Raw genomic sequence first — 15011 nt, forward strand, 5'->3', positions numbered from 1 at the left:
CTATGTGAAGCACATATAGAATCAGAACACAGGCATCGATGGATAAAAACCATTTCACATCAGAACAAACTAGGCTGATAAATTGGTGACCGTCAAAAACTGCACGGTTGAATGCATAGCATTCATTCATCTAATCTAGGTCAATATGGAGAAGGAATGGTCGGGGCTCAGTTGCCGATTCAATAACTGTACAATTTAGTAACTAGCCCCAAGAACAGTCCCATCTGGGAAAAAAACAGTATACATGTATACAACAGGACACAAGGGTGACTTCACTGGATGTTTTGCCACGATGGAAATGCAAAACCCCGTTAGATGACAAACCTATTATCCGAAAAGACCAAGGGAGGTTGGCTACATCAGTATTGTGATTGCCTGTGGGATGAATGATGAGGCCTTTTCCTTGAGCAGCCGCGGCCACTTCCATAGCTTGAGTTTCTGCACAGAACGATATATGCCAATGAGCTAGCTACACAAGCATTAACCTGAAACTCAACTTTTAGTTCATTGTTTAAGCATTACAATTGTACTTACAAATCATGTTCCTGCATTCTACTTCTTGATGATTCCTCTGATCTAGAACCCTGCCAAATATGAGTTACTTTAGAGACACTGCAGTTAAACTGGATAAAAAAGACTCGACAGTAAGGTCAAAATTCCAGCACAGGGGAATGTTCTACTGTGTTCGCCCAGATCTGTTTAACGGAAAACAAAGTATCTATATTTTACAACAGGTTGTAATTTAAGTTCAAATATGTTGTCGTTTGAGGTTTTATTTTACGATATTTTATTATGGATTATGGAATTGCCTGTATGAACTAGCATTTACACCAATAAGAGCAGAGAACAAGCATCCATTCTGGGTTGGTAATCTTTTAACCCCTCATTAATTCCACTTTAACTTGCATTAGCCCAAAGCAGCATAATGTTTGACCGATGCCACACAGTCCAGTTGGACCTGCAAAAAGGTGACACATCAAATGTGCCCCCCACCCCCCCACCAAAAAAAATGTTAAACCCATCCCACCCTTGAGGTAAGACAAATATATTTGATCCGGACACTGTTCATGGCTCCAAGAGTATTGCTCTCTAACCCTCCACACATAAGGTTAATTCCTATGATGAATTGATAGGGTTTCATAGATTTCTAGGTTTCAAATCAAAACATTAAACACATATGGAGCTATTAAATCTACCGGTAACTCCCATGAAAAATTTGCTCTTTAATACGTAAACTTGAAAACAAGAAAAAAGAAATATACAACTTTGGCTACGAGAGCTTTTCAAAATCATAAATCGTGAGCTGCATCAACTGGTAATAAATTTTAAATATGCTATACTACAAGTTTAGATAGTATACTGACAGGCAGACATACTTCCTTGCCACTTCTGCTTTGGGCCTCCAGGTATTCTTCATAAGACTGGGTTAAGAAGAAAAGGAAAATGATCAGAGCGGAAATTTCATTGCTTAAGAAACAGAATGATTTTATAATATCAGTAATAAGCTTAGAAAGTAACATTAGAAATAAGCTTAAAACGTAATGTACAATGTGAACTTTCCTTGACAGAGCATTCAGCATGCAAAACAACATCACTCTTACCAAAGATACGGTAAATTAGTTCAGCTTTTCTTGAGAGAGAGAGAGAGAGAGAGAGTAGAAAACATGATTGGGAACTATCAGACAATTTAAACCAAAATAAATCAAGACAAAGTCATGTTGGTTAGATTTTTTACCCTCAACATCTTTCCTAAGATGTTTTACAAAAGCCTTTGACCAAGAAAAAAAAAAGATGATGCAAAAAGCCATAAATTCTAACATATACTACAAGTCTACAACAACGAAGTCATAAGTTTAGATTCAAATTATTTTCAACAAGAGTCATCGATAACCTTTCATGTAGAGCTCTACATCTGCAAGGAAGATTTCAAACAGCCCTTCGGTATAAAATGAAGAAATGTGAAACAAAGAAGATAAGTCAAGAAAAAAATTGGAAATAATACCATTTCCAAAAAATCATCTTCAGTCAGAAGAGCGCTAGTTAGACGACTTTCTGCAGACAAACCCCAAACAACAAATTGAGATGACAAATTCCTGTCCACTTGTATATAAGAATGGTATCCATTAATGCAAGATGCAACAAAATGACAGACAAATTTCAGGAAGAATAATACCAGTAGATCTCTGATTTGCTAAATGATATCTATTTGCTTCAGCCTGCTGCTGGTAAAGAAACGAAGGATACATCATGGGTGTCTGGGACCACAATAGATGCATGGGACCCACATTATACTCTTCCTCCCCTACTGAACATGGAGGCTCTATACAAGGCCTTTTTGAAGGAAAATCATCCATGGGAATACTGCTCCACAATAAAATCGAAACTAAACGCTCATAACCAGATTTATAAATAAATAAATGAATGCATCTGCCAGTGTTGAGAAATTATTACCCGTTCGGTAAGCCGTGCACATCATCCGTCCCATCAAGAAGCTCACAAAGAGCTTCTCCAACATCTGGAGACAACTCCTGAAATAAGACAGAATATCAAGTCAAATTTTAAATCATTCTTCCAAGAAGGTAATGCAACATAAGGAAATCAGAAAGCACTTGATATTAATAATTAAAAAAACCTGGCAGTCTCTGCTAATTTTAACGGGTTTGTACTCATTTAATGGATTCTTGAGATGAAGAGTCTTTTGGAAAGGAAGATCATTTAGCCGCAGCCATTCGACCTTAAAACTGCGGCCCCATGGATTACTTCTACTACTTCCTTGACTCCATACATTGTCTCGTCTCCATCCAACAGAAGACATCATTTGAGCATACCCTTGGAAGGCACCACTCATGTTGACACTGAATATTAAAATTACTTTACCAGAGTTCTGCAACACAACCATATGCTACCCTATAAAGTATCTAGATTGGAAAGGAAAAACACAACATTAAAACATAGACGATCTTACATGAAAGGCTTCTTCCAAAATTGGTTCATTCATGACTTGAGTAGCCCAAATTCCTTTCTCAATTGATAGTTGGATATTTTGATGATTCAAACTCTTAATGATGAAATATCTAGTATCATGCACTGTACTCTTTTTTTGTGAGGTGGAATTCCCGACCTGATCACGAGAATGCTCTACTTCTTCGGATTTAGGTGGATCAACCCCCTCATTAACTTTGTGACTTGAACTCTCTGACAACAAAACATCATATTATTCACGCATCAAAGTTAGAAATGAAAACTGAAAATGCCTATCTAACTAATTGGAAAATGTCATTTTTTTGGTTAGAATGATGATATTTGGAGACTAAAATTAAACTCCTGGAGTTCAGCTAAACCTGATATAACAATTCAAACTACCAACCTATATACTACTACAAGTTCACGTCTTCCAAGAACAACATAGTACATAACGACGGCAGAATTGTAAACACTATGTGTAGGCAAATACATAAATGAAAATATATCAGTGCCAAACATCTACAAAGAGGTCCAGCATGAAAATCATTAGGTGCAACTTCCAACATCAGGCCATAAACTGGAAATATCCTGAATGCATTAACCACAAACGTATGATTATCTGAGTATATCTACTACACATGCACAAATGTAAAAGCAGTGTACATGCGCAACACATATTTTGTACATTCACCAAAGAACTTCTAAAGCAACAGTTTCACAACAGAGATTTGAAACTTCAGTTGTAGCTACAAAGCCTGAATCACTTTGCATCCAACACATCGATAATCGTATACTTGCTTGTGAGGTCAGTTTACAGTTAACGAGATGCAAATGAATAAAGTACTAATCTGATTTTAAAAAGTTCTGAGAAAAGACTCTTAACAAGGATTAGGGAAGGCAAAAAAGCACCGAAGTGAGGGATGGCAGGTTCAACAATTATAAATCAAACTGCTCTAATGGACTAGCTCTGAAAAGACACCAACCCACAATTATAGCACTTTAATTAATCACTTCCAAACTACATATTGCTTTTCATATCGCCAATCAACCAAATACTTATAATCTGCGATCCAAATTTTTTATTTTTTTTATTTTTTTTGTTTGTAAAAACAATCTGCAATTACTTTGATTATGCATGCACTCATCACAACATTGGTTAGGGCAAAGCATTGTCAACAAAGAGACAAATTTTCAGTAATTACTAATATAAAAGGCATGCTTCAAACTGTTCTTGAACAAAATTCTTCGTTCACAATTTGCAAAGTTCCTGAGATCCAAAGCAAGTGGGGGCTTCCACCCACTACATATTTTCCCTAAAGCTTCAAATGGCTTATAAATGAAATAAAATTGCACAAGGAGTTAGTCAATTCTCTCACTACTTGGGTTAACAGCATTAGACACTTCCATTACCACCCCACAACTTGGCAACCCTGTCAAAACAACGAAAACACAAAAACTCTATTACCTATCAGGCAGGAGGAAAGATGCCCGCATTTTCTAGTTTATAGGAAACAAAATTTCATTAAGAAGATGTCCAATTTTTTCAACACCAACAATGACTACAGAGCAACAATGAGAACCTCAAGAGAGGAAACTTACCCACTGATGTGAAACTATATAGTATAAAGTATAAACATATAAAACCATCACACTAGAGATTATAACAGTAAAACCATTAACGTTTTACGACAATTCCTAGGCAACACGTGTAGATTCTCTATTCCAAACAGAACTAAGTTACTGTCTTACTGAAGACTTTATTATCATATATGAATGTCCAATGACAGAGAAATGCAAAAGCCAGACATTTACTGCCACCCACCCTAGAGCGATGGAGAACATATGCAATTGAAGTTTGAAATGTTTTTGATACACACTGGGGAACACGTTCAAGTTTGACCCTAGGGTGATATCCAATCAGAACAGTGGCAAGTTATGGTAAGAAAAATTAATAAAAGAGGGCAATATCAAGTGTCCTACAAAATTTAGGAGGCATAAGACCTCCAAACTGTAATGTCATGATCTATACAAAGAGAAGAACTAAGAGCTTTTCAGCATGCAAAACGAAGATACATGGAAATTTACGCAGGGATAATTTCCATACTCATCATCCATCTCCGACATAGCATTAGGCCAACAACTACTAATTCAACTAACTCTTTGAACTTGGGTTACGTCCACAATACCAGATACAGTACGCATAGATTAAATTCATTTGAAACAGCTACTCTATATCAAACAAAGTAAATTTTATCAAGTTAAATGATCAAAAAAAGAACGAACTCACACTCTTGTTACCTGGATCATCTGAATTGCCTATGTCTTGTTTCCAGTCAGTAACAGATGAATCGACTACAGATGCATTTTCCTTCGTAGTATCACACGACATATCTGTATCAGCCTAATTTGTCATAAACCAGGTGAAATGTAAGCACAAACTAACTCTATGGCGATCAAATGGTAAGGTCAAATAAAATTCAATGAATAACTTTACTAAAGAAACCAAATAAACTAAATCCTCAATGAATAACTTTACTAATGAAAAGCATGAGGCGTGGGCAAGGCCTCCGAGGGATAGCCCGGCCTAGGCGTGAGGTGTGAGGCTTGCCTCACGGGACCTAAATTTTTTAATATATATACCGAGCGTACACATTTATTATATTAAAAAAAAAAAAAGATTATTAACCAATACTCACCCTGAGCACACACATACATATATTATATTATATATATATATAATAGAGGATGAAAAGCACAATGAGCACACATATAACAATGCGTGCAGACAGCACACACATCTATTATATAAAAAATAAAAATCAGGAAAAAAGGCAGAGAGATGATAGTGCAAGAAAGAGGCATGAGGCAGTTAAAACCCTACCCAAAATTTGGGTTTGGGAGTTAAAAAAAAAAAAAAAAAAACCCTTGAGGCGCGCCTTCCACCTCCTAGGCGGCTCCGGCAAAGCCTTACGCCCACTCCCTCAAAACAAAGGCGGAAACCCTCAAGCCCAGCCTCAGAGGGCGCCTAAGTGCGCCCTGAGGCGAGCCTTTTAAAACATTGATCTTAAAAACCATTTCCATAATTCTTATATTCAAACAGGCATCAGAAATTTTTTTTATTCAGCTAACTTCTTCTCGCTAAAATAAACAGAGCCTACTGAAAAAAGTATAATTGTCATTCATTCTGAATAGCCAAGAACAACAAATAAGTACAAATAGCCACATAGGCAAGACTAAAGAAAAATATGGTAGAGGGATTTCAACGTGCAATTAAACAAGAAGTCTGCTACTAGTTCTCTGTAGCATAAATAAATAGTGATGTAGCAACCAATAAACCATAAAAATAAAAACCTCATTAGCACTTGCAGCACCTAACGTGCAGCGTGTTTCTTATTTGTACGTACTATAAAGGTGTACACTCCACCATAAGACGTTCAAACTGATCAAATACAGGTAGTCCTTAACTATATTTTTAGCATTTCTCATAAACAGAAAAAATTAGCTTGTTTATGGTTTAGATAAGTTCTAAGAACCGATTAAAAGCATAATCTAATCCTCTCAACTATCTATAGATGAGGCATGCTCCACAAATTCATATTAAGTGTTTTTCTTCAATAACATTCCAGAAATGAAAAATACGGCTTCCAACAAAACTCGCATTTCAAACTGTCGTTGTCAATTACCGAAACTGAAACCAAACTCTAAAGCACAACCAATAGACGAGGGAAATTCCAACATTTCAGTTTGTACTAACACTAATTTGTATTAGCTCATCAATTTTGTTTACCACTTCCCGCAATTCGAATTAACATCTAACATTCAAATATGTCTATTGAACCCTATTTTAAGACAGCCCAAGCAATGATTCAAAACACTCTCTAAGATCACTAAACCTCAACAATTAGTCACTTCACAAAACTAAATTAATACAAATTAAATAAATCAAATTAACGTCCAGCACAATTACTAAACCTCAACAATTAGTCAGTTCACAAAACTAAATTAATACAAATTAACGTCCAGCACTTTATCTGATCTCGTTCCAATCATACACGGATACATAACATTTGCAAAAAATAAGATATGGAAAAATCATTCTCTTCATTGACTTCCAACATTTCTCTCAAAAATCAATAAAAACACAAAAAATAAAGATTAACTCAGTTACGGATGAACTCAAACAAAATTACCCCAACCCAATACAAAAGCTCAATGAATTAACTTAAATAAACTTTCCCTCCATTGCGAAACGCACAAAACGCGAGCCAACAAGGTCAGAACAGTATACCCATTCAAGCAAAACATCAACAGAAGCAGAAGCACTCATACCTTTTAAGAGAGAGAGGGAGATGAAGAAGTTGGGGGAGAGAGAGTTTCTTTTCGTTGGGGGGGGGGGGGGGGGGGGGGGGGGGGAGGGAAAAGAGTACAGGAGGAGTGTGTGTGTTGCCAGGAAGTGTTGTGTAATCTTCCTCCTCGAAGGAGCCCTAGTTTTCGAAAAGTACTTGGTAGTTGTAACCTACAGTTTCACGGCTTCCCCCGAACTCACTTCTGCTAGCGTTACAGGACCCAAGACCATACGGATTCTACTGCCACGTGTCAGATACTATTGAGATATTGAGATCTGACTTTTTTTTTTTTTTTTTTTTTATTGGTTTTAGGTTGGTCGGGCCAGGCTTTGCTTGACAACCAACGGGCCAAACAACCCCAATTATCTATTCTAAAACTAGGGAGCAATTGACTGTTCATTGGGCTACAGTCAATTGTTTGCCCCTCGATTTCATCTTATTTACACAAAAACCATGAGCATTGGGCTGGGTTTGAAGGATATTATTTGAACTGATAAAGGTGATTTTGTGCGGAGGGTTTAGGACGAATTACCCCTTCATTTCATCTTATTTGCAAGAAACCCATTATTTGTGGACTAGGTTGGAAGGGCAATTTTGTCCTCTGGGTTTTGAGTGAATTAAAGGGTTGCCGTGTAAGGGTTCCACTTACTGTCTTTCATTTATGGTTTCGGGGAAATGAAGCTCTCACAGAGAGCGGAAGAAACGGAGAGACAGAGAGACAGACAGAGAGAGAAAGAGAGAGAGAGAGAGAGAGAGAGAGAGAGAGAGAGATTTCGAGGGGAAGACAGCGCAGGGAGAGGTATGGCTGATGGATTTCAGAAGTGGGAAAGTGGGTGATATCTTCTCGGTTTTGACTGAGTTTGAGGGTTGTTGTGTGCTGTCCTTCGATGAGGGTTTCGGGGGGATGGAGATTGTGACAGAGAGCGGAAGAAAGAGAGAGAGAGAGAGAGAGAGAGAGAGAGAGAGAGAGATGACGATGGAAGGAGAGCGAAGGGGAAAGGTATGAGTCGTCGATTTCAGAAGTGGGGATATGGATTATCCGGATCTACCGCTGCATGCCTGGATTTCGAAAGATAAGTGCTTTAAATTTTTTTTTTTTTTCTATCAGCTTAGATCTGCCTGTTTGTTGTGGATTATTTTCGAATTTTTTAGTGTGTTAGGTCAGATTTTGGGGGAATCATCAGAGATATTTATTTCCCTTATAAATTTTCTTTTCTCTCATTTTGCACATTGATCTCTCTGTCTGCGCATTTGTTCTCTGTCCGAAGGTCCGTAAATTTTTTTTTTTTTTGTTTTTGGGGTTTTTTTATGGCTTTTTTTTTCTTTTTGTTTTCCAGGTTATAGATCTAATGTTCTTTTGTATACCAATCTTGGTTTAGTTTTCTTTTCTCTCATTTTGCACATTCATCTCTCTCTCTGCGTATTCGTTCTCTGTCTTAAGCTCGATTATTTATTTTTATTTTATTTTTTTGGAATTTTTTGTATGCCTTTTTTTTTTTCTTTTTGTTTTCCAGGTTATAGATTTAATGCTCTTTTGTATAACAATCTTGGTTTAGTTTTCTTTTCTCTCATTTTGCACATTCATCTCTCTGTCTGCGTGTTTGAATACTGTCTTAAGGTCGATTAATTTTTTTTTTTTTTTTTTTTTTTGGAGTTTTTTGTATGCCTTTTTTTTCTTTTTGTTTTCCAGGTTATAGATCTAATGCTCTTTTGTATACCAATCTTGGTTTAGTATTCTTTTCTCTCATTTTGCACATTCATCTCTCTGTCTGCGTGTTTGTTCTCTGTCTTAAGATCGATTAACTTTTTTTTTTTTTTTTTTTGGGAGTTTTTTGTATGGCTTTTTTTTTTTTCTTTTTGTTTTCCAGGTTAGACATCTAATGCTCTTTTGTATACCAATCTTGGTTTAGTTTTCCTTTCTCTCATTTTGCACATTCATCTCTCTGTGTGCCTATTTGTTCTCTGTCTTAAGGTCCATTATTATTATTTTTTTTGGGGTTTTTTGTATGCCTTTTTTTTTTTTCCAGGTTATAGATCTAATGCTCTTTTGTATACCAATTTTGGTTTTGTTTTTCTTGGAAAATTGTTTTTATCTGATTGTGGATTCGTGGGTTTTAATTTCTATCGTTTGTTGCAGGTTGCAAAGCAGGAAGTTCTCACCTGAAGCTTCAGTTTAAGGTACTGTTATTATTATTTTTAGTTCTTAGAATTTAATGTTTTGAACTGATATGATAATTTGGTTGTGAAATGTGGGATTTGTGTTCGCCTTCTGTTGCGTATGTGATGTTCTCTATTTTTATTACTGGGTGGAGATTCCATGTATTGCGGATGTTTTTGGAAATACAAAATTTTTTTTTTAGCACTAAAGTTATATTGGTTGTAAAATGGTTTTGGAAGATGATTGTCTCATTATATAAACTGCATGTATAAGGATATGGTGAGAAAACTAATTAAACTGAATCTTGGTGATGATTTTGTTCTTCGGAAGTTGTTATAAAGCGATTCAATTTAGTTGCTATTTCTGTTTATGCTTCCAAACTCGATTTTTGAGAGGTTTTTGGTCACCAAATTTTTATTGTTTTTATGGTTCATTTTTTATTAAAGTTTTTCAATTGTTTTATATTGGGTTGCATATACACTCCTCCCTCTGTTCTCTCACGCATCTTCAGCTCTCTCTCTTTCACTCTTGAGGTACCTGCCGCTGTTGCCGATCTGCAGGTAAAGCTTCAATTTCCATATAAAGGTTCCATTTTTCTTTATTTCTGGAATTTGGGTTTTAATTTCAGTAATTTATTTTTATTAAATTTGGTTGTGTGGTTAATAATTTTTCTTCTTAATTTTACTAATATTTTGAGTTTTTTTTTCTTTACAAATTTCGATTAATTTGCATGCAGTTGAATTATTTTAAAATTCCCTGTATATTTATTATTTGTTTCCAATAGCAGGTAATCAGGTAGTATATTTTATGAAAACTCTGATTAATTTTTACATATTCTTCTTTTCTGGTGTGAAGGTTAGGGATAAGCTCGCACCCAAACTCGAGAGTGACCCAACCTGTTTGCTCTGTTTTTGGATTTCGTTTTTAAATTTGATATTTATTTATTTTTAAATTTCTCTTCTAGGAGTTATGGAGGAGTTGGGGAGGAAGAACAGAGTCTTCAGCAACTGAGCTTCAAAGCTACGTCGCTTTTGCCCTCTTAATTTTCATCGAGGAAGACGATGGTCAGTTGGTACTATGTTTTCGAAAAATGATTTTTGAAGAAGTTTTTGGAAAGTTTTGAGATTTTTTAGCTTATGAATTCATATATTTTTAGGAATCAAATGGACCTAAGATTGGTATTTGAAATCCTCAAAATCTTCAGGGCTGTAGAAAAAGATGAGGACATTGAGATTGAGATAGCTGACGTTCTTTATGGTCTTAGACTCTTAGGAAGCAAACCCAAATTGAAAAACTTCGAAGTTTGAAACTAAAGAAAGAAATGGTATTGGTGATGGTTTTATGTTTTTTTTTTTTTTTTTTAATTTTTGATACAAGGGATGTTCTGCTTTAAACTAATCTAATCTGCGGTTGCAAGTAGGGTGTTTGAACTCGGGTGCATAGGGATGCGTATCCGCTGTAGCCAATATGACTACGCCTACGTTTGAGTCTAATGATTTTTATCTTTGTCTGTTTGCGTTTGCAGAGTCGAGAAGAAGGTGGAGGCTGAAAGTCAATGGACTCCCACAAGGAGAAAGTTGAAAATCCATTCGTAGTTTTTTTGGCGTGATTTTATCTGAAAGTTCTGGTTGCCTTGAAGGATGGTAAGCCTCTTCACTCTCCTCTTTTTTTCTCTCTAAACTCTTTTTGTGTAATATATTTTGTTTGATTACAGAGTTTTTGGTTCTTAAAAATCTCCAATTTTTTTTATTTGGTTTCCTCTTGATTATTGTTGCCTAAAACTCTATCAAGGGTTTGCTTTTTTGATTGTGACCTTAAACAGTCGAAGAAGGTTTATTTAATGGCTGAAGAAATTGACGATTGTTTGGTCATCAAATATTTCTCCTCTTTTGTTTGTTTGATTTCTTTCTAATATTCAAATAATTATTGTTGTGTAATCCTGATAGCACTGTTACTGCAGCTCGAATAGATATGTACCAAAGCATGGGAGATGCTCTTGCGCAGCAGTAAGGTGGCTTTGCAGCTCACAACACCGTATGTTCATATTTTATTCTTGCGTTAGAGCATGCATATATTATCAGTTGGTAGATGTCATAGATCAACCCCTATATTCTAATGTGAAGTAAAAAAAGAAGAAAAAACTCTACTCTAATCAGATGTCTACTGAAAAGAAAACAAATCACATTACAGACCAATACCTTTTTGCAGTCTTCTTGACAACAACAACTTATCCGGGTATCTTCCGCCATAGTTCTCAGAGTTGCCAAGCTTATTAATACTGTATGTTTTCTTACATCGGAACATAAATTTGTGCCTTAATTATGTTTTCATCCTTTCCTTTCTTGAATTTTCGTACTGTTGGAAACAATTCTCTAGACTTTCCCTTTTCTACAACATAATTTGAGGGATGCAATCCCGTATCAAGTTTCTTAGCCCTATAATCTTATTTGTTTTGCAGTCAAGTTGACAACAACTTTGGTGGGACTACAATTCCAGATTTGTATAGCAACATGTCTAAACTGTTCAAGTTGTAAGTGCTGCTTCTGATTCTGTCTTTTAGTAAGTCTAAAGGTAAAATTGTGTGATCTAAGGACTACAATTTCTATTTATTCATACATCAGATTTAAAGCTCCAACTACGGAGGTGTAAATCCAAAAGATTTGTGATTAATCATAGCAACAACAGAGGGAATCATAGTTTTTGTTGGGAAACTCATTTTTCCAACCACTGTGCAGGGAACATCTCCCGTTTCTATCTGATGTTATATCACATTAGGTGATGGTGCTGGTTGTTTGGAACGACAATTGAGAAGTAGCTCTTAATATTTAACACAATGAATCATGTCAAGACTGAATATCTTTGTGTTTTTGTTGTTTCTTTCAGGAGTTTGACGAACTTACAATGGCCTATTCCTGATTTCAGTAGGATTCCAAACCTCAGTTATCCACAGGTTCGAGTTTAATTGTGTAAAAAATGGAGAGATTGATCACCGTCACTCATAGCTGCGTTTCAGGAAACAAGCTCATCTCTTGCCAATTTTGTGTACCCACTTTTTATTCATGATGGTTACTTCTCGCTTGCAACCCAATTTGCTGCTATAAAGTTTTGCGTTTTACATTCTGTTCATGCTTAAACCTCTTCCAACTTTGCAATTCTGTGTAAATCTTGCAGGTCAAGATGGGACACCTATCTGGGCAATGTTGGGATGTCTAGGCTTGGGTGGAGACGTGGACTTATGGAAGTGTTGAAGTAGCTTAGCTCTATCTCAATAGCTCTCATCTGTTCTGTTTAAGCTCATTGGTGCCGACTCTGAGGTTTTTCAAAACTCTCCGTTTTCGAAATCTGAAGCTTAGAATCCCATTCAACCACAAGGAACTAGAATAATTGAAAAAAAAAAAAAATGTTTTGGCGTCCAAAAAGAAGCATGTGCAATCCTCTAATTTTATTAATATAAACCAAGTGATGCAAATCCAGTAAAGATGTAAATAAGAGCTATTAGTGGAAAAAATAGTTGTATAATTCCAGGCCTTGAAGAAGGCTACAAAGTATATGAGAATAACGTATCTATATAGTGTTTATGTTTGTTCATTTCTCCCTTATGGTTTTTTATGCCTGTTAACGCTTGAACAATGTTGCAGGTCAATCAAGCAGATAAGATTCAGAAAGAAAACTCCACATCTGTTGCCAGCAATGCTCATGGGGAACCAAAGCCTACAAATCTGAAGCCTTTTAGGTTTAGAACTGATGTATGTGAAACCTGTTGTGACCAATTTCTTTAATAAATATTAATAGCGTTGATGCTTAATATGATATGTTTTGGGTCTTTTTTTTTAGGAAAGAGGGATGTTTAAGGAAGCAACTTCGGAGAAAAAAGTGCATGCACCACTGAAGGAGATCGCATTAGTCAGGACTCCAGGGGCAAAGTCAACAAGCAAACATCAGAATGTGATACACGTATACTTGGGAGCTGCAAGTGCTTTGTGATAGGAGCATATTCATGCGACTTAATTAGCTTGTTCTCGTGCATTTACGTTGTGTTTACTTAGTTGTTTTAGTGTTTAAGGCCACTTTTGTGTATTTTCAGATTATAAGGCCAGAGTGTGCAAGAAGATGCAAATTGGAGCCTTTTGGAGCGAAAGAGGAATGAATGAGTTGAAGACTTGAAGAAACGACGAATTCCTACTCCAACGATGAATTCTTACCAAAACGAGGAATCCTACTCAAACAAGGCTTCCTATTTTAGGAAAGTTGACCTTAAGTTTCCCGTTTTGGTAACCTTTCCTAATCTTAAACGTCCGCATTTTCTAGCCACTCTGAAGTCCTTGTAGGCGCTTTAGGACGCAAAACGAAGGCCCTAGAGCCCTTCACCCTAATTAGGCCCAAATCCATGCATTAAGCCCTTCACCCTAATTGGCCCAAATCCATGCATTAAGCCCTTCACCCTAATTCTTCCTCCTAATTAGTGCATCCCACCATTCCATTCCATAATTTCCATTAGTGCATCCCACCATTCCATTCACACATAAATGCCCATTATCCCATTTTTTTAGCTTTTAATTCCACACCATCCCATTATCCTTTACATCCACTAAACCATGCATCCACATTCACCTAAATAAACCCTAAATTACATCCACTAAACCATCCATCCACCATAATTCCCACCATCCACACCTTTTCCCTTCCACCAAATACCTTAAACAAACATCCATTAACACCCATTCTCTTCCTATAAATACCCATTCATTCCATTCACCAAATCATCTCATTTTCCATTGCAATACACAAACACTTCTCCTTCCATTTCATACCATCACACAACCTATCCTTAAACCTTGTGCTACAACAACGAGGAAGAGAAGAGTGCCTAAACGTTCATACAATTCAAGTTTGAGTTGTTGGAATGTTTAGGTGTTTCTTTGATTTCAAAGTTTCATTTTAATTCTCTTTGTTTTATGGAAGAGAAGAGTGCTTAAATGTTCATACAATTCAAGTTTTGAGTTGTTGGAATGTTTAGGTGTTTCTTTGATTTCAAAGGTATGAGGAACTAATCCCCCTTTAGCTAGGGGGTGATTCGAAACTATGTTTATATTTGCAATATGAATTGATTAACTTTCGTTGGAATTTCATAAGTTGTGGATTCAATTTGTTTAACCATTTGATTGATAACTTATTTATGAATGTTTATTAAGAATGCGCGCTTAATTTTCATGCATAAATATGACGCTAGAATATAAGTGATTTTCACCTAATCGTTATGAACTTATATTCACAAGTAGTGGAGGTTGCTTATAAACAATCGCGTTAAATGAATTCTTGGCACGAGTTTCATGCTCATCATAGTAACGAATGCCTCGTCAACACTTATAGTTTTCATAATACTTAATGATCTTTGATTGTATCTTTATTGTGCTGTTCACGTAAAGGACTTTTGGAGAATGTTGTGAATTGCGTTGCGCAAACCCATCCAATTCATTAACTTAAGGAAAACTTGACGGTTAATTTAAGCGGACCTAATTAATCCGGAGTGTTGAGTTTCATAA

At 36.1% G+C, this 15011-nt stretch overlaps 1 protein-coding gene and 1 long non-coding RNA gene across 16 annotated transcripts; one reads left to right on the forward strand and one right to left on the reverse strand.

Annotated features, from left to right (window-relative positions):
• Positions 1-18: 18 nt before the first annotated feature.
• LOC103952860 (YTH domain-containing protein 1) lies at positions 19-7354 on the reverse strand. 4 transcript variants are annotated; one of them, XM_048589613.1, is made up of 12 exons: positions 7294-7354; positions 5263-5365; positions 4341-4394; positions 2966-3195; positions 2633-2884; positions 2452-2528; positions 2174-2361; positions 2003-2052; positions 1365-1421; positions 535-584; positions 331-438; positions 19-290 (listed from the first exon to the last, which is right to left on the reverse strand). In XM_048589613.1, the coding sequence occupies exons 2-11, from the start codon at positions 5351-5353 to the stop codon at positions 360-362; spliced, it is 1128 nt and encodes a 375-aa protein (XP_048445570.1). In that variant the 5' UTR covers positions 5354-5365; positions 7294-7354; the 3' UTR covers positions 19-290; positions 331-359. The 4 variants fall into 4 exon arrangements, with proteins under 4 accessions (XP_048445570.1, XP_048445571.1, XP_009362823.2 ...); XM_048589614.1 differs by having other exon boundaries at positions 19-438; positions 1377-1421; XM_009364548.2 differs by having other exon boundaries at positions 19-438.
• A 1455-nt stretch (positions 7355-8809) lies between these two features.
• On the forward strand, positions 8810-13334 carry LOC125479692. Of its 12 annotated transcripts, none has more exons than XR_007260204.1 (11): positions 9539-10028; positions 10433-10532; positions 10994-11111; positions 11429-11502; positions 11677-11748; positions 11927-11998; positions 12352-12418; positions 12471-12533; positions 12640-12782; positions 13107-13214; positions 13303-13334. It is a non-coding gene; the product is annotated as an uncharacterized LOC125479692 (long non-coding RNA). The 12 variants fall into 12 exon arrangements; XR_007260202.1 differs by having other exon boundaries at positions 9543-10028; positions 12482-12533; XR_007260195.1 differs by adding an exon at positions 8810-8824 and having other exon boundaries at positions 9338-10028; positions 12352-12782.
• Positions 13335-15011: the final 1677 nt, after the last annotated feature.

Source organism: the organism of the source record quoted next, unplaced genomic scaffold (assembly GCF_019419815.1).
Source record: "Pyrus x bretschneideri cultivar Hongxiangsu unplaced genomic scaffold, Pyrus_bretschneideri_v1 Contig3, whole genome shotgun sequence".
In the NCBI taxonomy this organism is placed as follows: domain Eukaryota; kingdom Viridiplantae; phylum Streptophyta; class Magnoliopsida; order Rosales; family Rosaceae; genus Pyrus; species Pyrus x bretschneideri.

Excerpts from the sequence above, each read along its gene's own strand:
- LOC103952860 (XM_048589613.1), bottom strand. The coding sequence starts at position 5,353 with ATGTCGTGTGATACTACGAAGGAAAATGCATCTGTAGTCGATTCATCT. Across the intron at positions 3,196-4,340 it reads TAATGCTGTTAACCCAAGTA|AGAGTTCAAGTCACAAAGTT; the intron begins GTGAGAGAATTG and ends TTTTGTTGTCAG. Across the intron at positions 2,885-2,965 it reads TTTTGGAAGAAGCCTTTCAT|AACTCTGGTAAAGTAATTTT; the intron begins GTAAGATCGTCT and ends GTTGTGTTGCAG.